A 22,946-nucleotide genomic window follows, 5' to 3' on the forward strand; every position below is an offset into this window, starting at 1 on the left:
AAAATATATTTTCGTGGAAATTATCTTTACTGTCATCATATTTTGCTTAGGGTAAATTTTTTGAGTATCAAAACCTATCTCTTTTCAACCCCTCATTTTCATAACCTATCATACTTTCATTAATCACAGTCCATTTTGTGTAGGCAGTTTTTGAACCCAGTCAACAATGGGTACTTCTGCTAGTATATATATATATATATATATATATATATATATATATATATATATATATATATATATATATATATATATATATATATATATAAAGTTAACAGAGGAATCGCTTAATGGTAGAGAGAGTTAACCTGTGTCTAAAATTAAATTATGTACTTTTAATAGGAGTTAATATCAAATCCTTAATATCAAATATTTATTTAGACTGAGATATATATATATATATATATATATATATATATATATATATATATATATATATATATTAGTTTTACCATTACTTCTGATGATATTTCTCTGTGCAGCAGTAAGGGTACTTGCTGGCACCTATCCCTCTCCAAGAAAGTTCTTTTGGCAGCGGAATTATGTGAAGGCAACCAAAGTGAAAATGTTTCTGTGGAACGAACTGGATTCGAACGCGGTACACGCAGGTTGTTAGCCATCGTCACCTCCCAGTTTTATCAAAAAAAATGGAAGGAACTGTTCTTTTTTTTTTTTTAATGATATTGTTTAAACTGTTTCTTAAATCGTTGTTTGCTTTCAGCAGGTGGCTGCAATAAATAAAGGCGGATTTCATGTTCCGCTGACGGGTTAATCTACCTCTTTACAGTAATGGTAAATGTCCAATAATTTATTATTACATTGTACTGATTCACACGGACTAACGTTTTTGATAAGCATGACATCCTGCATATTTCTTCATATAAAGTTGAGTGTGCATATGCTTGTATAGATGACGAAGAGTATAAGAAGGCTATAGCAATGCAAGGAACCAAGTGCTAAAGTGATCTAGCGTCTGGACAAAAATGAGAAAACGAGAGAGGGTCTTGTAGAGCTTGTTTTTATATCTTCATATATTTTCTAGATCAATACGAATATTAAATATTAAAGGGTGGAACGATAGAATTGTCGCACTAGAAAAAACGACATGATTCCATTTCCATTTGATGAAAACCGGTTTTCTTTTCTTTCTTTTTTGCTTTTGCAAACCATCTACTAGTTGGCTAGTTGTGTACAAATCCCAATAGCGATAGGAGCCTTCTATCATGTCTGAAAGTGACCTAGAAAGAAATATTAAGAAATGCTGTTAAATAAAAAAAATTTCTTTTAATGACTCTTGCTTTTGCCCTTTTCTTTCTGAAAAAGAGATTATATTCTCGAAATACCAAAGACTACTAATATCTCCAGTTATCTCAAACAGTAAGTCTATTTTATTGTTTTGCTTTTGTGATCGATCTGAAAAATAAATGGATAATGAAAATATAAGCAAAGCAAGCTCTATAAGACCCTCTCTCATTTGTTAACCATTAAGTTCTGACACGGCCAATAATAATAATAATAATAATAATAATAATAATAATAATAATAATAATAAAAAGAAGAAGAATAACAGTAACAACAACAACAACAATAGCAACAACAACAGCAAAAAGATGAACCGGAGCATATGAGCGCAGACTTAGTTCAAGAACTCATCTGATACTAACCAGGCCTAATGTTGCTTAACTTTAACCACCCATTTGCATATGTAGTAGAGCAATAAAATTCAGGTTGGTTGGTTTTGTTTTACGGCATATCAACCCTTTTTGGGTTATTTAATACCGAATCCAGTTATTTTGAAGAAAATTTTTTTAATAGAATATATTTTTCTTTTCAAGTCAAACCCATAGTTGGGACCTTAACAGGTACTCCCACTCCGGGCCAGAGCGGACCTGGGAGCAATGGCAATTAAAGGGTGGCTCCACACTCCCCAAAGCTCGCAAGCTGGGGCCTCACCATCGGATATAGTTTAAGGTCATATCCAGGACCAAATGAAATTCAGAAAAAGATTCTTTTTTTTTTCTTTTTTTTTTTTTTAATCATTTCAGCTTCTAAAAAGACAAAATCAACCAAAGTTCGAATCCGGTCAAAATCCAACAAATTGACTGGCCCTCCAATTTATCTAACCACAGTGAAATCACAGGTAAGCAACCTAATGGTTTGTCTGTTTTATTTTGTGACACATCAACCCCTTTGAGATTATTTGAATGCTGATTTTTTTTTTTTTTAATAAAACCGGTTATGATTCAACTCCTTTATATCAAATATTTATTCAGGCTAAAAATATGTTCAGTGTGTGAATTTTTTTTTAATTATTTTTGTTCGTCCCAAACAAGGCATATTACCACTGAAGTGTAAAGAGCTACTATGATAAGGGTCAGATTTAAAAGGGTACCCTGAGTTAAAAGTTAAACAGCAAGATGTTTGTTCGTATTACATTTAAATTGTTGCATTTTGGTACAGCCAGGGAAACAAGAAGCAAGGAGGGAATTCTAAAGGCAAGAAGTGAAGAGAAAGAAGCTATTAGCATAGACAGCTGTCATCCTACACAGTGAAAGCGTGGGATTTTGTTGCTAGGTTTGTTTATATTGAGCGAGTACAATTATAATAAGTTGATCGGTTTGTCGATGAATTTGTTTAGTTGATGCATAGAATAGGCTATAAATGATAGATTCTATTTAACTTATAGAAGGGTTCCTGACAGGTACTACTGCAATGAGTTCCTGGCTTTGGTAGAGGCCGTCTTCAGACACGAATAATGTTTTCAAAAATTAATGTTTTGAAAAGTAATGTTTTCAAAGAGAAATATTTTTAAACTAATGTTTTTGAAGAATAATATTTTCAAAGAGTAATATTTATGCTCAAAGAGTAATGTTTTCAAAGAGTAATATTTTCAAAGAGTAATGCTTTCGAAGAGTAATATTTTCAAAAGAGTTATATTTTAAAAGAATAATGTTTTCAAAGAGTAATGTTTTCGAAAAGCGCAATGTTCTCAAACAGTAATGTTTTCAAAGAGTAATGTTTGCAAAGATTAATGTTTACAAAGAGTAATATTTTCAAAAAGTAAAGTTTTCAAAGAGTACTGATTTCGAATTTTAATATGTAACAGCCGACACTCGCTACAAACAGGCAGAAGCTAATTCTCTCGACTCGAGATTTGAAATCCCTTTCTCCCTGGCTTGTCCAATCACAAGCCAGCTCTCAGTCACGTGACAGAGTATATAAAAAGTGAAATCTGAAACTCTCAAGCCTCTTTGATCTTGACCCTGGCTGGGAGCAGACTTCGCTGGAGTTTCGGCCCTAGGCAGAACGTGAGTACAACAAGCTAGCTATGGCTCTCCCCACACTCGCTTTTATTTCCACGTGCGGTACCCACACGAACTTTATTTATCATGCTAAAGAACTGCTCTCGTCAATACAATTCACACTCACCCACGACAACACGCAAACATACTGAAGATTTTGCCCTTTCTCCCTCCTTTAACCGGCTTCCTGCATCTCGGCGACTATTAGCTATAAACACGTGTGAACTGAACTGTTCTCTCCCTCAACAAGCCGGCAATACATTCTATCTTTTACTAACCTGTTTCTCTCTTCTACTAACGCTACTAACGAAAGCGACAAGTTATTTATTAAATGTTAAAATGAGACTTCCTTTCGTTGTCTTCAATATTAACTAAAAATATGCTCAAAGAGTACTGTTTTCAAAGAGTACTGTTTTCAAAGAGTACTGTTTTCAAAGGGTAATGTTTTCAAAGAGTACTGTTTTCAAAGAGTACTGTTTTCAAAGGGTAATGTTTTCAAAGAGTACTGTTTTCAAAGGGTAATTTTTTCAAAGGGTAATGTTTTCAAAGAGTACTGTTTTCAAAGAGTACTGTTTTCAAAGAGTACTGTTTTCAAAGAATAATGTTTTCAAAGAGTACTGTTTTCAAAGAGTACTGTTTTCAAAGGGTAATGTTTTCAAAGAGTAATGTTTTCAAAGAGTACTGTTTTCAAAGAGTACTGTTTTCAAAGAGTACTGTTTTCAAAGGGTACTGTTTTCAAAGACTACTGTTTTCAAAGAGTACCGCTTTCAAAGAGTAGTGTTTTCAAAGGGTAATGTTTTCAAAGAGTACCGTTTTCAAAGAGTAATGTTTTCAAAGAGTGATGTTTTCAAAAAGCGCAAAGTTTTCAAACAGTAATGTTTTCAACGAGTAATGTTTTCAAAGAGTAATGTTTACACAGAGTAATGTTTTCAAAAGGTAATGTTTTCAAACAGTAATATTTTCAGAGTAATGTTTGCAACGGGTAATATTTTCAAAGAATAATAATTTTCAAAGAGAAATTTTTTCAAAAAGGTTTATTTTCAAAGAGTAATGTTTACAAAATTAATGTTTTCAAATAGTACTGTTTTCGAAGAGTAATATTTTCAAAGAGTAACGTTTTCAAATAGTAATGTTTCCAAAGAGTATTTACTTAAAGGGTAATGTTTTCAAAGAGTAATATTTTCTACGAGTAGTTTTTTCAAAGATTAACGTGTTTTAAAAGTAATGTTTTCAAAGAGTATTTTTTTAAAAGAGTAATATTTTAAAAGTGTTATGTTTTCAAAGAGTAATGTTTCCTAAGAGTAATGTTTTTAAAGCGTAATGTATTTAAAAAGTAATGATTTCAAAGAGTAATGTTTCCAATGAGTAATGTTTTCGAATAGTAATGTTTTCTGAGAACAATGTTTGGAGGGGAATGTATTCTAGAGGTAATGTTTTCTAGAAATATAAAATAATTAGCCTTCTTATATATTTATATTTTACAACATTGTTCAGCATTAATATTGTTAATATGCCGTAAAACAACTCAAACAAAACCTGCATGGTTATCCAGCATAGCTCAGAAGTAGGGGCAACAAAATAATAGAGTTAAAAAGTGTGCATAACATCTTCCTTTAAATATTTTCTCTCTCTACCTGCTTCTTCTGATTACTCCTGCCTATCTATTCTCCCCTTTTCAATTTTCTACGTTCACTTCTCTAGATCACTCCATATCTCTTTCATCCTGTCTCTCACTTTTTCTGGTAACTAAAAAAAGAAAAGAAAAAGTTAATAGATTACTACATAATAACATTGAAAAATCACTATAAATGTCAACCCTTTATTCCCCTGGATATTCTGTTTCTGGTAACTGCAAAAAAAAAAAAAAAAAAAAATCAATGTAAAAAATGTGCAAATGATGCAAATGATGAAAAAGAATATAACAGCTTTGTGACTGTGTCTTGTGTAGTTTTTTACTTTTAGCTGTACACGCAGACACAGGCACAAGTAGCTTCTGCCACACAGAAGTGTAAAGTGTGAACCACCTGATATCCAATTGCAAGGTTTTGCTGGGGGGGGGGGCGACTATACAATGCCACACAATGGAGTGTGTAAATATCTTCATTGATCCATCTGTAAAAAAATTGAATTATAGCAGAAAGTTCTGGAAACATATACCAGAAAAAAAAACACATTATGACTACGCAATTCTTACAGCAACTTACTTCAGCAAACGGGGCTGTTTGACTAGACATAGTGATATGGGACAAGAAGAAGAGAGTAACAGCCCTAATTGAAGTCAGTGTTCCTAATGATGCTGGCTTAAACAGAGATCAGAAGGAGGAGATAACGAAATACCAAGGTCTTATGTATGACATGAAAAGAAATTGGAATCTTAGGAAGATCATCATTCCAGTAACTATGGGAGCTACCGGACAAATGAAATTGAATCCCAAAACCTGCCTGCCAAATATATCCGGTGAACCAAGAGCAAGAGGGATCCAAACAATTGAACTTAAAGAGATGGTTAGAATCCTAATAAGATTTATCGATTGGGGTCTTTGAAATAGCTGGTGAATGTTTGCCATCCGGCAGGATACTCCATCCCTAGCAAAAAAAAAAAAAAATAAGAAAACAGCAAAATAATAAGAAAATTGAAAACAAAATAGCAATTTACTTTATAAAATAATAGTCTAGCCTGGGTGCCCGGTATTGCCCGGGTGTTTGGAGGTGTATGTTGAGCAAAAAAAAAAAAAAAAGAAAAAAAAAAGTGGTTGTAGGCAGGCAGACTCGAACCCGTGCCGTGAAGGAGGAAAAGAACATGAAAAAAAAAAACAAAAAAACGTGACGTCTTTGCTATTGCACCCATCGCTAAACCGGAAGTGGCGAAGGTTTAAATTAAGTCTAGTCAATCGAAAAGGGGATGACTTTCGAAAATATCGGCAAAAAAGGCGACCCCCTCCCTGTAGAAAAGTGCCCAGTTGAGGGTGAAGGAATTAATGTTTTAAACCAATCTTTTGAAATTCGTCGTCCGAAGAGTCGAGCTTCAAAACGATACTGATTCCGTGAAAATCCGTCGCCTCTATCGAAAATTTTAAGCATACATGCAAACATACATACATACATGCATACATTTAAACAGACAGGTGAGTTTTATATTATAGACTAGCCTGGGTGCCTGGCCTTGCCCGGGTGTTTAAAAAAAAGAAAAAGTGGTAATAGGTAGACTCGAATCCATACCCCAAAGGAGGAAAAGGACGTAAAAAAGCATGACGTCTTTGCTGTTGCGTCCATCGCCGATCCGGAAGTGACGTAGATTTTAATTAAAGCTAGTCAATCGAAAAGAGGGGATGACTTTCGAAAATACCGGCGAAAAAAGCGACCCCGCCCTGTAGAAAAGTGCCCAGTTGAGGGTGAAGGAATTAAAGTTTTTAGCCAATTTTTTGGTATTCGTCGTCCGAAGAGTCGAGCTTCAAAACGATATTAATCCCGTGAAAATCCGTCGCCTCTGTCGAAAGTATTAGGCATACATACATACATACATACATACATACATACATACATACATACATACATACATTTAAACAGACAGGTGAGATTTATATTATAGATAACCTAGATGGTCGATATGCCAGAAAACAAAACAAATCAAATGGCAAATGATTTGATAGAAAATGAAATTGATTCTTAACCTTTTTGCACTCATTGTCCCTCAAAACCCTACACCCACGCGAACACGTGCTCGAAATCTATATCTAAGGCTCAGCATCAGCTGTATCTCCATCCAACTGATGTTGTGATATATTTCATAAAAGATCTTATCGATTATTAATTGCTTGAATAAATATTGACCGGTAATTGCGCGTTAACGAGTTCTGACCACCCAAGTCGTTGCTAATCAATACTAATTGACGTGCTAAACTGCATGTAAGAAAAAAAATTATATAAACGCTTTTGTTATCGTATGCAACAGGTGATATGAGAAAGCCAAGTACGTGATGCGAGCCAGGACTAGTTCGGTTTCATAGGAATATAAACAAGGAATAAAAAAGAAAAGGAGAAGAAATTATCTAACTCTAACACTAACCCCAACCTTACATCTAAAATCTAAAAAAAAAAACAAAAAAACAGAAAAAATAGTAAAGACAAAGTGTAAAACCTTATTGCTACATGTTTCGATCAATATCTGTGGTTTATTAGATGACCTTGTGCCAGTTTAGGGAATTATGAATATAGGATGATCTAGATAAAGTAAAACTCTAACTGTATATTCCAAAGTTGCACTGCAAGTTGTTCCTCGGTGAATAATGAGGTCTCTCTGTTTCTTTCTCTCTTACTTCTAGTTGCAGTCATCTCTTTCTTAATAACAGTGGTTTTGAACATTAGTAAAAATTAGAAAATAAAATCAATTCATGGCCATAATCATGGGTCGGTTGGGCCAGCTCTTTCCAAAAAGTTCACCAAGTCCAGAACACTGGCTAACCAGGCACAGTGATTCAATGCTGTTTCCGTTATAAGTGTGAGCCATTCGCAGTTCTAACGAGAGACCCTGTAAAGGTGGGGGGCTCAGAATCATTTCAGCATCTTGCTTCACTGTCCTGAGCCAGGTTATGAGTTGATCACCGCAACGTTTCTTCCAGCCTGGTGGTGGAGCTGGATTGATGACTTCACGGATGAAGTCACCTGGGTATCGAGGAAAGGCGTGGCCAAATCAGCAAAGGTAAGGAGAGATGTTTATTAGATGGCCTTGTGCCAGTTTAGGCAAGGGTGAATATGTTATGATTTAGATAAAGTAATATTTCTGTTATACGTTCCAATATTATACTTCTGAATTTTTTTAGATGAGACAGAACCCATGGCGTAGTGGATAAAGTACTTGGTAAAATTCAGTTGTAAAGTTAAACTCTTCTGGAGGTTGAAGGTTCAATCCTCAGTGTAGGCAACACTCAAAATATAATTACTAATTACTTACAAATTTTATCCAGTCATTGCTGACAGAACAAGAGCATACTAAGGGTTCCATCAAAATTCTGTGTAGATTCTCAAATTTAACAGAAAAATTCTCGAGTTTGACAAGATACATCCGATGATGGTGAAAGGTTATATCGATGGAAACGTTGTGAAAATAACACTAAGGATAAAACAGAAGTCCGTGGAATCGAAATAATGTGTTGTCTAATAAGGTCTTTCTGCTTCTTTCTCTCTTTCTTCTTTTTGTAGTCATCTCTTTCTTAATAATAGCAGTGTTGAAAATTAGTAAAAATTGCAAGTTAATTGGGGGTTAACAATGCTTTCAAGGTGTTTATTAAATGGCCTTTTGCCAGTTTAAGCGAATGTGAATATGAAATGATTTACGTAAAGTAACATTTCAACAATCTACTCCAAATATGCATCTCTCCGTTGCAAGTACTCCTGGATTTATCATGTTTCACCATCGTTGGATAGATCAGGTCGCACATTAACATAAAAAAGTACTTTCCATTTAATCGGGGTTTTATTGTTCCACTAGCAGGGAGACCCGACGTTGCTCGGAATTGAATGATGATCAACGAATGTTTCACACTTCCATATTTTTTATTGTCATCGAAATCGATGAAATCTCCGATTGTTCAATGAAATCGATTGATTATCTGCTCTAGTTGGGGACCCATCACGGTGCACTAGGGGGAAACTTCACATGCCTCCCTGCAGTGACTTAGTCCACAACACATTGCAGTTTACATTGCAGTGAAGAGAACCTACTGTTGATTTTATAAAACTATTTTATGTATATAATGGCTTGCATTAAAGTTTAAAATGCAAAAGTCAAGTATCATGCTTCAATTGTGCTTTAAACAAAAACATTTATTTCGAACGCACCCCTATCATATCAAAGAACGTACTCTCGATTTTATATGTCGGGCCTCTCGGCTTGTGTGGTAATAAAACTTCTCAAATGGATTTGTAATGCTAGGCTGTGTAAGGTGTTAACTTTGATCGAAATCGCCTGTTCCTTCTTTCATTGGATTATTTTGATTATCGACTATCGATACTTATCGGAGACATTCTGATACAAAGCCTATTTAAGAGCACTGCCAGGCACATAGGTATCTTTGTGTGAAATTTCATAAAAATTGGTTTGATTGTTTTCGAGTCAATAGGGAACAAGCTCAAACACACGCACACACACACACGCATACACACACACACACACAAAGTTCCTTTTATGTAATGATAAATACTTAAGTTGATTTAAACTATCTGTGACTACATGTAGACGTTGTCACGTCAGCGTTTGCCTAACCTTCCTCACTTTTGTTCTTCCTCTATCATTCCTTCTAGGCATATTTTAGATAATCCGGTTTAAAACCTTTTGATATGTCCGAAGAGATTTAGTATGTTGCTTTCGATAACTCGAGTGACTGGATATAACTCTGACCTTCACACCTTTCTTCAAACCGCCACAATTTCGATTATGATGACCTCTTCCAGTTCAGGAATAGTCTTGGAATTGTTTTAATACTTTAAGATACCCACATAGATAAAAAAAAAAAAAAAATAAATAAAACAACAATAAACTTTGTGGTTAAAGACCGGAGAGTGTGGAACCCATTCAGGATCACATCTTTTACTGATAAGACGATCACGAAAGTGTCTCGACAGGCATTTCAATTAATCGGCCGGTACTTCTGCAGTTTACGGACTGTGTTGAAATAATAACATTATTGTTTAGAAATCCATTCTTAACATTGGGAGGGAGGGGTCTTTGTTAACTGTTCTGTACTTTCGCCTAACAATTTAGTAAGCATACGATACTGTAAAAATTGAATTAAAATTGACAATCCTCTTTTTACAAAAATAGAACGGTCTGTAAACTGCAGAAGTACCAGTCATTTAAAATGTGAGAGGTTGCAATTTCATCAAATGATTGTCTGCAAAGGCCAATGCTGTCCATCAAATGCACTGCATGGATTATAGTATCAAAACATCTCAAGATAAAAAAAAAAAAATGAGATTTGATCAGCTTATTTGTTACATTTAACTCGTGATTTCGTTACACGTAGCCCTAATTCTAAGCTTTTCACTTCTAATGAGAATTTTCCACTTTTTTCCTTAATCTAGCTTCATGTCAAATAATACCGTTTATTTAACCTTATTTTTACCCACCTATTCTTATTATATATGTTTCAATTTTTACTAAAAAAAATCTTTTTTTAGATTCCAATAGATGACAATGATTTCGAATGTGAGAAAATATCTGAGAGACTTATGGAAAATGGTGTCTGTGTCTCCTGGAAAACAATCAGAGGGTAAGAATCGTGAAGAAAACAAATGTTTTACTTTGTTTGTAACAAGTGATATAAAGATTTTGTTTTAATAATGAGCCACACCTTATCAAGGCTAAAAGTCACTTGAGGATAAGGGTTAATGAAATTGATGTTTTTGATGCCGCGGTATATCTTATCCTCCCTGAACCATACATACCACAGTGGCAAGTTAATCACTTTTATGTCAACTATAGACCTGACAAGTTCATTTTGTATGAAGAGGTCCGTTCTGGGTCAAAATAAATTATAATGAGATTATAATAATAAAATTATAATGAGATTATAAATATAAAATTATAATAAGTTTGTGTTGGATTTTTTATTTTTACCCTTATATATATATAGTGCTCAAACCGCTTATTTATATTATATATATATATCGTTTTTTCTACATACTTCTTAATACTTTATAATTTAATAATCCTTTATTTTAATTCTTTATTTCTTCTTTGTATGGCCGATTTTTTATCTGCATTTTCTGCTTTATTCTTTAAACTTTCCTATCTATCTAATATATCAATCTACCCACACTTTCATATCTTGTATGTATATTTACTTATAGTTTACTCTATGCATTTACTTACATTTTTCTTGCTTTTTCCTGAATTTGCAGATACCGGCCATCCTCTCCCCTTATTTTATTTTTTATTTATTTATTCATCGTTTATTTATTATTTATTTTCTATTTATTTATTTATTTATTTATTTTCCATTTAGTGTCTTCTAACAACTCTTGCTGACATTTTTTTAAGTGATGATCTGTACATTTCAGTTGACCTATATTATTTTGCCCTATATATTTTTTTCGCGCCTTTAACATTTCCTGTCTGGGTCATTTTGACATTTGTTTCGCTATTTTATATTTAACTCTATCACCATTTAATTTTTTTTTCTCCTCTTTTTCTTCCCTGATCTTTCTTATTTATATTTATGTCTCGGCAGTAGAGTGAAAAGCATATCTTATTTTTCTTTTATTAATACTATTGGAATTTTTTCCTTTTTTCCTTTGTAAACATTTTTGTGAATTATTCCATGGATTTCTGCCTTTGGATTATTTTGGACCATCTTCCAATTACGGGATTTCCTTGGATTTTACTTGTGCAGATGGAAATTCAATTAACTTTCTTGAAGTTATATATTTGGATTTTACCGTCACTGGATTATTTATCTTCCACCAGACTATCGATTCACGTGTAATCACCTTTTTCTTCACCGTATTCCCTCCGCATCACTTTTTGTTATCAAGTAAGATCTTTTACTTACTTGTTGTTTCATCAAATACTTTTGCATGCAAAATCCGATCCCGCATTTTGCTAATTCCTACCCTCTGATGAGAAGGAAAGTATTTCTTTGAAACTCCGCGGATTAAGGACTATCCACTTATCTAGTGTTTCCTTTTCAGATTAAATATGTTTTTAACTCATTTCAAAGTGTTTTTAACATGTTTTATTAACTGTTTGCTCATATATATATATATATATATATATATATATATATATATATATATATATATGCACATTGCCACTGAGATGTATAGGGTTATTGTGAATCAGGAATCGTATTCATAGGGGCATCCTGAATGGGAAGTTTGATAGAAAATGTTTGTTCACATTACATTTAAATTTATGCATGTTGGTACAGTCAGAGAAACGAAGAACAGAGAGAAAACTGCAAAGACTAGCAGTTTCAGGAAAAAAAGCTAATAGAGTAGAAAGCCTTCCAGCATCAATGAAGTTGGTCTGAGGGACCACCAAAGCAGCAAATTCTTTTAAGACCATTCCATCGAAGTATTTGTAAAACAAATACAAGGATGTCACATAAGATGCGTCCTAAAATGGAGTACTTTTGTCACATCTGGGAATGTGATGTTCAGGGCACTCTTTCTCACCATGACTGAGTACAAAATCGACTTCACAATCTAGTGAATTAAAATCTCTTTTGTGGTCTACAGCCTCTTTTCCACAGAAGATTCGTTATTAGCCTTTTTCTGCTCTATCCATGGAAAGGGTTCGATTTGTGGAATGAGGTCAAAATAATTGACAGGGATGCAAGATGGAGAATCAGACGGTTCAAAAAATCAGCACGTATGCTAAAAAAAGAAAAATTACTAAGTAGACCAAGCTAAGAAATTATTAGCATTTGAAAGCCTCTAATTGTATGAAAAACAAAAAATCGCACATCCTTAAAATTTCGGCAAAGGAAAGGGAGATAATCTCCTGTCGGTCTTTATTGAAGTTGCCTCCTCTTTGTCAGCCAATTTTTTTCACACAAGCAAAACTGCAGTCATAAAACAGATACCAATTCTAAGAATACGAAAATATCTACGGAGTCAGTAACTTTTCTCCTTTCTTTTCCACGACAACAACCAACATGCTTTTCGTCTGTGGAACACATTATTACAGGAATTCTTTCCCTGTAGACTACAGCATGGTCGTCTTTGAATCAATGTCGTTAATACTTGTTATCATTTCCATGAATAATCAATCCTTGTTTATTTAATTTTTTTAAGTTTATTTAATTTTTTTAAGTTATTTAATTTTTTTAAGTTTATTTAATATTTTTAACCCTCTCTTCATCATTCAAATGACAATCCATCTATCTCCTTGTTGTCCTTGAATGGCTTAGAACCTTGATAAGCAGGGACTCATTAGTAAAAAGTTAGTTTTGGTATATTTGTAGATAAACACCCTCCACGGAATCCCCCCCCCACCAAAAAATGATGACATTGTACTTTTTAGACGATTATGAGTAAACATCTTGAAAAACTTGATGGAAAGAAAGAAAAAAAAACGATTACTTTAGAATTCAGAGTTGTGTATATAAATTTAACATAAAATGATGATCTGCTATTTACGAACTATTGTAGCTTTTTAGGACAATTAAGCAAATTTTTTTACCACTGAAACTAACTTTGAGTGGTCAGGTCATAAAACTATATGTAATTACCTAAAACTTTAGACCCCACGACCACCACCACCGAAAAAAATGCACAGGATTTTGCATAGCAAAAAAATTGGTTAACTGCGAGAGTGACACTAAAATGGAGGATCACTTTAATTCAAATTTATATGGGAAACAGATCCCTCATTCTAAATTAATTGGATGATTTATGTGTGTGTGTGTGTGTGTGTGTGTGTGTGTGTGTGTGTGTGTGTGTGTGTGTGTGTGTGTGTGTGATTGTATGAAGGTGGGGGGGGTTCTTTATCTTCTTTCGCCCAATTTTTCTAGGTTGTTCAAATGTAATCACCTAAAAATGTAGAATCCAATTTTTTTTGTGTGAGAAGTGTTTTATTGAAGGGTATTAATCTACAATATTACAATTTTATTATGATTTTTATTTTAACATCTAGCAGTTTATATTATTCCGCATTCAGGATCAAACCGTTTTCAGCCTGACCAACAGACCAAGCCTCCCATAGACAAGTGTGTGCGCATCGTCGACAAGTTTATGCGCGGACGAAACTTGTTGAAGTGTTATGAATTAATCAGCTGGAAATGAGAGGAATATCAAAGCGAAGCGTTTTTAAAAAGCATCTAAATTATTCATCTCAATCTGCAAAGTGACCTTAGCTTCAACTTTGATCTTTAATTCTAGTGAAACAAGTGTTTGCATTGGACACACATTTAAATGGTAATGCTGACCTCTATATAATGGAATCTTCTCAACCAGGGTAATACAATCAATCACATGATCTGCGTGAGTATTAGGGAATAGGTGGCAAAGATGAAAGTGTGAACAGCGATTCTTATTATTCCGCATGACAAACCAACGAAAATATTATTTAAAATTAAAGTATGACAGACCAACGAAAATATTATTTAAAATTTAAGCCTGACAGACCAACGAAATATCATTTAATATTTTAGCCTGATAGACCAACGAAAATGTTATTTCAAAGTTAAGCATTACAGACCAACGAAAATGCTTTTGTTCAAACTTAAACGTGACCAAACAACAAAAATTCTTTAAAATAAAATTATGTACAGAAATGTACACAAGACATGAAGCTAAAAAGCTAAAAAAAAAAGTAAAAAGCTAAAAAAAGTTTTAAAAAATAAATAAAAAGCTAAAAAAAAAAGTAAAAAGCTAAAAAAAAGTTTAAAAAATAAATAAAAAGCTAAAAAAAGTAAAAAGCTATAAAAAATAAAATAAATAAATAAAAAGCTAAAAAAAAGTAAAAAGCTAAAAAAGTTTTAAAAAATTAATAAACAGCTAAAAAAAATACCACTTCAAAGTTAAAAACTAGCCAACGATAAATGTTATATGGATAGATTCCAATCCAAAAGACAGCAATTCTTTCCCCATTGTCACAAACATCATGTAATGTGAGGACTAATGGACAAAATAAAGAAGCAAGAGTTACGGCTGCGGAAAGTTAACTTAAGGTCCACTAAAACTTAAGAATAACCGACGAAAATGCTATTTCAACCTAACAAAGCAACAAAAATGATTTCTGAAGATTTCTGAAGATTTGTGAAAGATTCTCTGGGCAACACTGAGCAGCCTGCTAATATATATATATATATATATATATATATATATATATATATATATATATATATAGTGTTATAATGGAATAATTCCAGGAGGAAATCCGGGTATGAGAGCTCAATGTGGTAAACAGAGCAATAACATAAAAATATAACACGGAAATTACATAATTGTTGATGCAATAATTTATTTCAACCTTATGGTACTTTCAAGCATCTAAGCTAGACAATTACATTTTTGATATTTTTTTTATATTATATATATATATATATATATATATATATATATATATATAGAGAGAGAGAGAGAGAGAGAGAGAGAGAGAGAGAGAGAGGGGGTCAATTAAAATGTGTTTTTAGATCAACAAAAATATTTTTTCAAACATAAAGGTGACATACTAATGAAAAATTCAGCTTTACTCAACAAAGACATGCTATTTAAAACTTAAACTTGACAGACCAATAAAAATGCTTTGAAAAATTAAGCATCAACGATATGCAAAAATAAACTTGACCATGACAAACCGATAGACATTTTATTTACAACTTAAACATTACAGAAAAATAAAATGCTATTTTAAACCTAAGCATTACGGATCAGAGAAAATCTTATTTCAAACGTAAGCATGATACGCCAAGAAAAATGCTTTTAAAAACTTAAGTTATTTCAAATTAAGTATTAGAGACCAACGAAACTATTATTTTGACATGAAAGACCAACAAAAGTGCTATTTGAAATTAAAGCATGACAGACCAACTTACATGGTCTTGTATACAAATGTTTAGACTGAAGTTAAATTAGATACATTTACTCAATTTCGGGACAAGATTACAGTGTAGTATCTGTTCTGATGCTACATTTCATCTTTTCTGTCCTCGGTTAGTGGAGGAAAAATCCTTCATGACTGGATCTACCTCTGCCCTCGTGGGGAGGACAGAAATAGGAACCGCTTCTAACATAATGTGGGGTGCTGTACAGCTTTCATTGTGAACAACCGTCCGGTTTTACACTGTTGACAGAAAACGCCCGATCGTCTCTCTGAAGTAGATGGTGACGTGGCAATCACAAGAATGTTGATCTTTTCTTCTTTCCTTTCTTTACTGCTGGAATAATGAAAACAATTTAAAAGAACAACCAATAACTCCAATATTTTGCTCTAGGTTTTGGATTTACTTCTGACAAGAATTTAGAGTAAGTACATAAAAATGAACCGTATCGTCCCAAAGCTGGATGATATTCTTCAACCTTCACAGGGATTCCACTTCATTGACATTGGTGAGGTGGCGGCAATTTCTTTTTTCTGTGTCCTTGTAGACATCTTCTTCTTCTTCTTCTTCTTCTTCTTCTTCTTCTTCTTCTTCTTCTTCTTCTTCTTCTTCTTCTATGGAATATGAGCATCGTTTTGACTTTACAAACGCTACCTTAGCTAAAATCATACAAAAACAAATCTATGCTGCGATTAATCATTTCACCTCTCATAACCAACTCAACAAATACAATTAAATAAAGAATGGGTTTCTACTATGTTCGCCCCCCCCCTTCTAAAGCTATGATCAGTAAAACAATACATAGCTACCTTTTTTTCTTTAGCTAATTACGACATCTACGTGTGTGTATATATATATATATATATATATATATATATATATATATATATACATATATATATATATATATATATATATATATATATATATATAGAGAGAGAGAGAGAGAGAGAGAGAGAAAGGAACAAACCGAGTTATGTGTTCATCAACGTTTCGTCTTTATTTCGAGACTTCCTCGAAATAAAAACAAAACGTTGATGAACACATAACTCGGTTTGTTCCTTTTTAATTCTCTATTTCATCGGAAATACTATTTCCATTATTCTCATATATATATATATATATATATATATATATATATATATGTATTCCTGTCTCTCTTTTATTCACAATGACGTCATGGATAATGTCATATCACTGTGTATAAATAAATACATATAGATATGTTATGTCGACCTACATGACGTCATAGAATCTGACGAAAAACATGACGGTATACATGACACCTAAGTGATGACGTCATGTATGTGGGGAAAAATGAACGATTCTCTGGGCAACACTGGGTAGCCTGCTAGTATATATATATATATATATATATATATATATATATATATATATATATATATATATATATAAAGGTATATATCCATTATAATATCATCCAAATCTTTTCCAATAACAAGCTCAGTGAAGTTATGTTTCCGGCTTCAGGACATATATACTGGTTGGATGCATCTCAATGGCCAAAGGAAATGATCAGTTCACTATCATAATAATTATGATTATGGACTTATGCTTTCCTTAGCGTTCAGTTCAAGTGTCCTCATGATTGCTCGCACAAAATATTTTAAATAATACATTATTATTTGAAGAGATTTTAGGCAATTGAAGATATTTCTTTTCTTTTTCTTTTTTTTTTTTTATTGCTAACGATACGTTCTACAACTTTAATGTGATTCTTTATCATGCTAAGACTTGCACTTGGCGATAAAATAGTCTGCATCCTTAATTATTAACCAGTTCTTTGGTACAAAAGAACGCGTGCGATAATTACAGCTTTTTGGGGTGTGAGGTGGGTATATAAAGAATAATAACACTTTTCTTTTTTTGCATTTAAATTTTAAATTAGCCAATTAGAATTCTCCAAAATTATTCTCTGGACAAGTCAACCATTATTTTTCATTTATATAATAGGAGATTAAAACGTCGGATATGTTATATTTGTTTCTGACTTTTTGAGATGAGAATTGATTATTCGTATTTTTGTTCTCATTTTGAGTGTGATTTTCACAACGTTTCAGTCAATGTAACCAACGGCCTTCTTTGGATGTATCTTGTCGAGAATCTTTCTGTTGAACTCAGGAATCTTTCTGCCGAACTCGAGAATCTGGATTAAACAAAGGATTCCATACAAAATTGTGTGCAGATCCCCGAGTTCGACAGAAAGATTCCCGAGTTCGACATAAAGACTCCCAAGTAGATTCCTGAGTTCTACAAAATATGCCTGAAGAATATCGGAGGTAACATCAACGGAAACGTTGTGAAAATGACATCCAAGATGAGAACAATAGTTTGAAAAATCCAAATAGCCTAACATGTTGTTTACTCTTGTGGCTCTTCCAAGTTTGGTGTTATTCGTGAGTTGATTATTCACATTTTTTTGATTATTTGAACAGAAGATTCTGTGAACCAAAGAGCGTCAAATAACTAATGCAAATTTCAGAAGAAATGGGATGAAATGCCGAAAGAGAAAAATCCTTTTGTAGGCTGAAGTAACGAATTATAAAACTATTGGGGGTACTGTGTAGCATAGTTCTTTGCTTCTTTAAGAGGATTACAACTCCTCCAAGAAGAGCATTGGGTAATAGCGGATAAATATTCAAATAGTAAACAGATGGCTTGTATGCAGCTTGCCATGTGACAGTAGAATGCAATATGCAGTAACAGCGAATGTAGAGTTATGTCTCATTATTCTCGTAGTAGTAGTTGGATGTAAAGATTTTTCTTCATAAAAATCAGTATCGATTATTCTGTTCATGAACCCCTATTTTAGTATAGTTTCATCAAATAATACTAGCATTACACAGTATAGAATATTGTACTTCTTTTCCACTCGTGTAGAATATTGTACTTCTTTTCCACTCGTCCCTGTAGAGGGAAAGGGAAGAAGATCTTTTAAGTATGTTTACTTCATTCTGCGGACAAAAGCCAAGATTACTTTTGTCTTTTCGACACATACTTCCTTTATTACATTACTAGCATTTCAACCCGGCGTTGCCTGGGTGTTTGGAGGTGTATGTTGAGAAAAAAAGCGGTCAATTTTGTTAACTTTGACCCCTATTATGACCCTTAACATTTATTGTTTTGGGCTCAAATCAAGTTATTAAGTTATATCCATGTCCAAGGAACCTATATCTAAAATTTCAAGTGTTTAGACCCCAAATTGTCGGAGGAGTTTGGTAGAGTTCTCAAAGGTCAAATCGTTGAACTTTGACCCCTTAACAGCCAAATTTCTGGCCGAAAACTAATCACAAAGATTTTCCCAAATCTCACTACCCTGTATATCAAATTTTGAGTCTGTAGATTGAAAATTGACAGAGTTATTTCGTAGGAAAATGTACACAGACACACAGACACGTTCACTTTTATAGATATATAGACTTCCTGTTCATGATGTCACCACTTACCCCCTCACCATGTTAACTCACTTTGTTAACTTTATTATTTATCTTACACTTAATCTTGCTACAACTGTAACAATAATTTACTTGGTCGATTGTGTTTAAGAAAATTTGTTCTTACATAATACTAGCGGTGGGGGGGGGGCGTAAAATACACTTAAATATGATATTTTAATTTGCCCAAATTTCGTATCTATTACTATAGAGTCGTGATCTCAAAAGTAAAAGAAAAAGTATTTAAGTGCCACCGAAATCGAACCTGTAGCTTTCAAAGCTGGTGACGTTACCACTGTACCAACGTGACGTGCATATAAAGTGATTAAAAATCAAAAAATTAAAAATAAACTAACATGAAAATACAAAATGTTTAACGATTTTTTTCAATTTTTACCCATTTTTAACCCCTTAAAAACAATTTTAGCCGGTTAAAGACTCATAAAAGAATGGCCCGTAAAAAATCCAATCATTTGAGGCCCACTAGCGCCGCTCTGCGACTTTTAGTTTCGGAGGAGATAGAGTTTGAAAATATGGAGACAGACCGACAGGCAGACATACAAACATACATCCTTTTATATATTAGATTTCTTTTAAGAAGTAGAGATTGAGTGAAAGCTGAAAGTTGCAACAAGAATTGTGCAACTAAAGTCTCACATCCTCTTGAGAGATTGCAGTAAATGTATATAAAACACTATCAATAATTTCCCCCACATTTTTATCTGTGCCTAAACCTAAACGTAGATTCCATAAACAAAGCTTCTTTCTTAGAACTGCACCCCTGTTGAACTCTCTTCTGTTTGCTTGCTTTCCAGCTGACTACAATATGGTCGTCTTCAAGTCCAACGTAAACAAGTTCTTGATAAGCTGTTCCCCTTAAGTAATCCAATTTACCAAATTTACACTACTAACGCTTGTTATATTGTCCCATTGACTTCTCTACACTCTTTGACCCTTATCCTCGAGTGGCCTCTGGACCTTGATAAGTGGTGACTTCTTTGTAGTAAAAAAAAAAAAATATCAAAAGACGTCATTCATTCAGAGCTAGATGTAGGATATTTAGACGTTTGCGTATTTTTATGTAATAGAGTGCGGACACATGTATGGCAGTTGTATGCAAATGACCGAGCATGGTACGAGATGACATCATGGCAAAAAAAAAAAAAAAGGAAAAAGAGTATAAAAAGAAGCATGTGTGCGCAGACTTGGAATCACGTCAGAGAAGAAGGTAGTATTCAAAAGCTATCCGAGGATCATGTCAGAGATAGACGTGTTACATGTGGTGGCCGAGGGCGAGAGGAAAAGACGGTAAATAAATATATGTCAATAAATGCCGGTTGTTTCACCAAGGAAAAAAGGTTAGGAGACCAGTGTTCAATCTTTGGTCAAGTCACACCAGGCAAAAAGAAATGGCACTTTATGCTTGCTTGTTAAACACTCATCGTTACGTGATGATGATCAAGTGTACTTAGAACAATCCAGGGAAAGGAATGGCACTACATTTTAATGTAGTAGCCAATGAAAAGAGAGCCTTTGGGTCGCCTTCGACTATGGCCAATTCATTTATTTATTTACTTGCATAAATTTAAAAGTTTTAAACAGCTGAATTAAGTCACTTTGAATTTGAATTAAAGTTTATAGTTTAAAGGCTGCCGTGGAGTATCATAGTTCTCTTTTTCGTCTTATTTAATTCATACTATTGTGTTGTGGTGTTTGTACATGTCGGGAACGACATATAACAGACGATGACAATTTTTGGGGGCTTCATATTTATTAATAGTAGAAGAGATACAGATGTGAAAGAGATGTAGTAATAGACAGTTCTTTTCACAGAGAGAAGATTCCTTATTTATGAGAGGATACGGTTAACACTTTGGAAAGGTGTTTCATATTACATTCATTTGCAAGACGAATCACAAAAACACATTACCTTTCAGGTTGAATTAATGACGAACGAAGACAAAGGCTTACTTATTACTAGGGCCAACGACTCTTTATCTGAGAGTACATCTTTCAAACTCCTTGGCCTAACGTTCACAGGAAACATGAGTTGGAACAATTACATTGAAGGCATTGCCAGGGCCGCTGCAAGAAAGGTGGGCTCTCTCTACCGTGCTAGACAACTACTAACACCCGAAAGTATCCTGTACCTCTAGAAGGCCACCATTCGCCCATGTATGGAGTATTGCTGTCACATCTGGGCTGGTGCATCTGCTACTAGTCTCTCGCTTCTTGACAAGGTTCAAAAGAGAGTCGCAAATCTGATAGGCCCTGAACTGGCATCTAAGCTTCAGCCTCTGTCCCATCGACGAAATGTTGCATCCCTCTGCCTTTTCTACAAGTATTTTAGTGATGAATGCTCTGATGAACTGCAATCACTTGTGCCCCCACGACGTGAGAACCCTCGACAAACCCGACAGGCTGCTAAATCCCACCCCCACACTGTAGAGATCCCTAGATGTAAAAGATCTTTTTACTCCAATAGTTTCTTCCCTAGAACCGTTAGACTCTGGAATTCCATTCTAGGTCCCTGCTTCCCTAACAGTACTGACGTGCAGAAGTTCAAGTGTAACTTGAACCGACATCTTGCTGCCCAAATCCCTACATAGTACCCCAGTAGTTGTTGCTCCTGATAGTAGCCCCCTACACCAAAGTGGCAATTTGCCTTGTTTGGGGTGAAAATGTAATAAAAAAAAAAAATCTAATAAAAAAAAAAACTAGGGCTATGACAAGAGAATATTCTTATCATTGTTTTGACTCAAGTATATATCCGACACAGATACAGTTAATCAACCGAGAACCACATCACTCTATATAAAAGCATATAAGATATCAAGGGATACACACTCGAGAAAATGAAAAGAATATGCTGTTGTCCTAGCACTACTTATTACATGATGATATTTATTATTCCAGCTGAATGAGATGATCAGGAGATTCGATTGCTTTGTAGAATTACATTGTCTTGCCTCCCTTTCTGGTTTGCTTCAAAAAAGGGTTTGGCTAACTCACTCTTCCGACTCTAACTGTCAACTCAACTCCCCTCAGAGTTGTCTCTTCTGACTGACTCCTAACTTCTGAATATATTGTTATCTATCTTTCTTTGTGACGTCAGAATGTGCTCAGACACGTGAACATTTTTTCACGTGGGTTTTACATATTACATATGTCTCCAACATTTTTTTGGCAACACAAAGAAAATTCCTAATTTAATTTCCATTTTCCTAACTCTTCCTGACTTCTAGTTGTATCGTTATTCTGACACAATGGACAACGCTCCACGTTCCTAGGATTGCATCTAAATTGCAATATGTATTCTTTTCAACTCTTGAATACTGGGTTCGATTCTAGCCTTTCCTTTAATAAATATTATTTTCAATCTTATTTACTTTGTTTCTTTGATTACCAAAATCTGTTCCCTTCCATATACAACAATATTAGTTAATAAAACTATACTAAATATTATTATGATGTTGCTAGTCTCAGTCTTTACTAAAAATACTATTATGGCATGTGTTCCTAAGAATTATCTGATCTATTCACTGCTTGCTCGTTTGACCTGTTGGTCTAGAGGTCTCTATCAATTCGTTGTTTTAATACCTCATTATTATACCACTTCCTATTCTTAATAGCTTTTTCCAAGGACT

The 22,946-nt window shown here is 33.8% G+C and overlaps 1 protein-coding gene across 1 annotated transcript in view; it reads left to right on the forward strand.

Moving 5' to 3' along the window:
- LOC145240277 (uncharacterized) overlaps nucleotides 1-22,946 on the forward strand; it is a 66,333-nt gene that overhangs the window by 29,721 nt on the left and 13,666 nt on the right. The window contains exons 2-3 of the mRNA XM_080103859.1: nucleotides 2,043-2,137; nucleotides 10,476-10,567. Coding sequence (XP_079959985.1) covers nucleotides 2,043-2,137; nucleotides 10,476-10,567 — 187 coding nt within the window. The remainder of the gene's footprint in view (nucleotides 1-2,042; nucleotides 2,138-10,475; nucleotides 10,568-22,946) is intronic.

Source organism: Euprymna scolopes, chromosome 19, assembly GCF_053919585.1.
Source record: "Euprymna scolopes isolate OS-2025 chromosome 19, ASM5391958v1, whole genome shotgun sequence".
In the NCBI taxonomy this organism is placed as follows: domain Eukaryota; kingdom Metazoa; phylum Mollusca; class Cephalopoda; order Sepiida; family Sepiolidae; genus Euprymna; species Euprymna scolopes.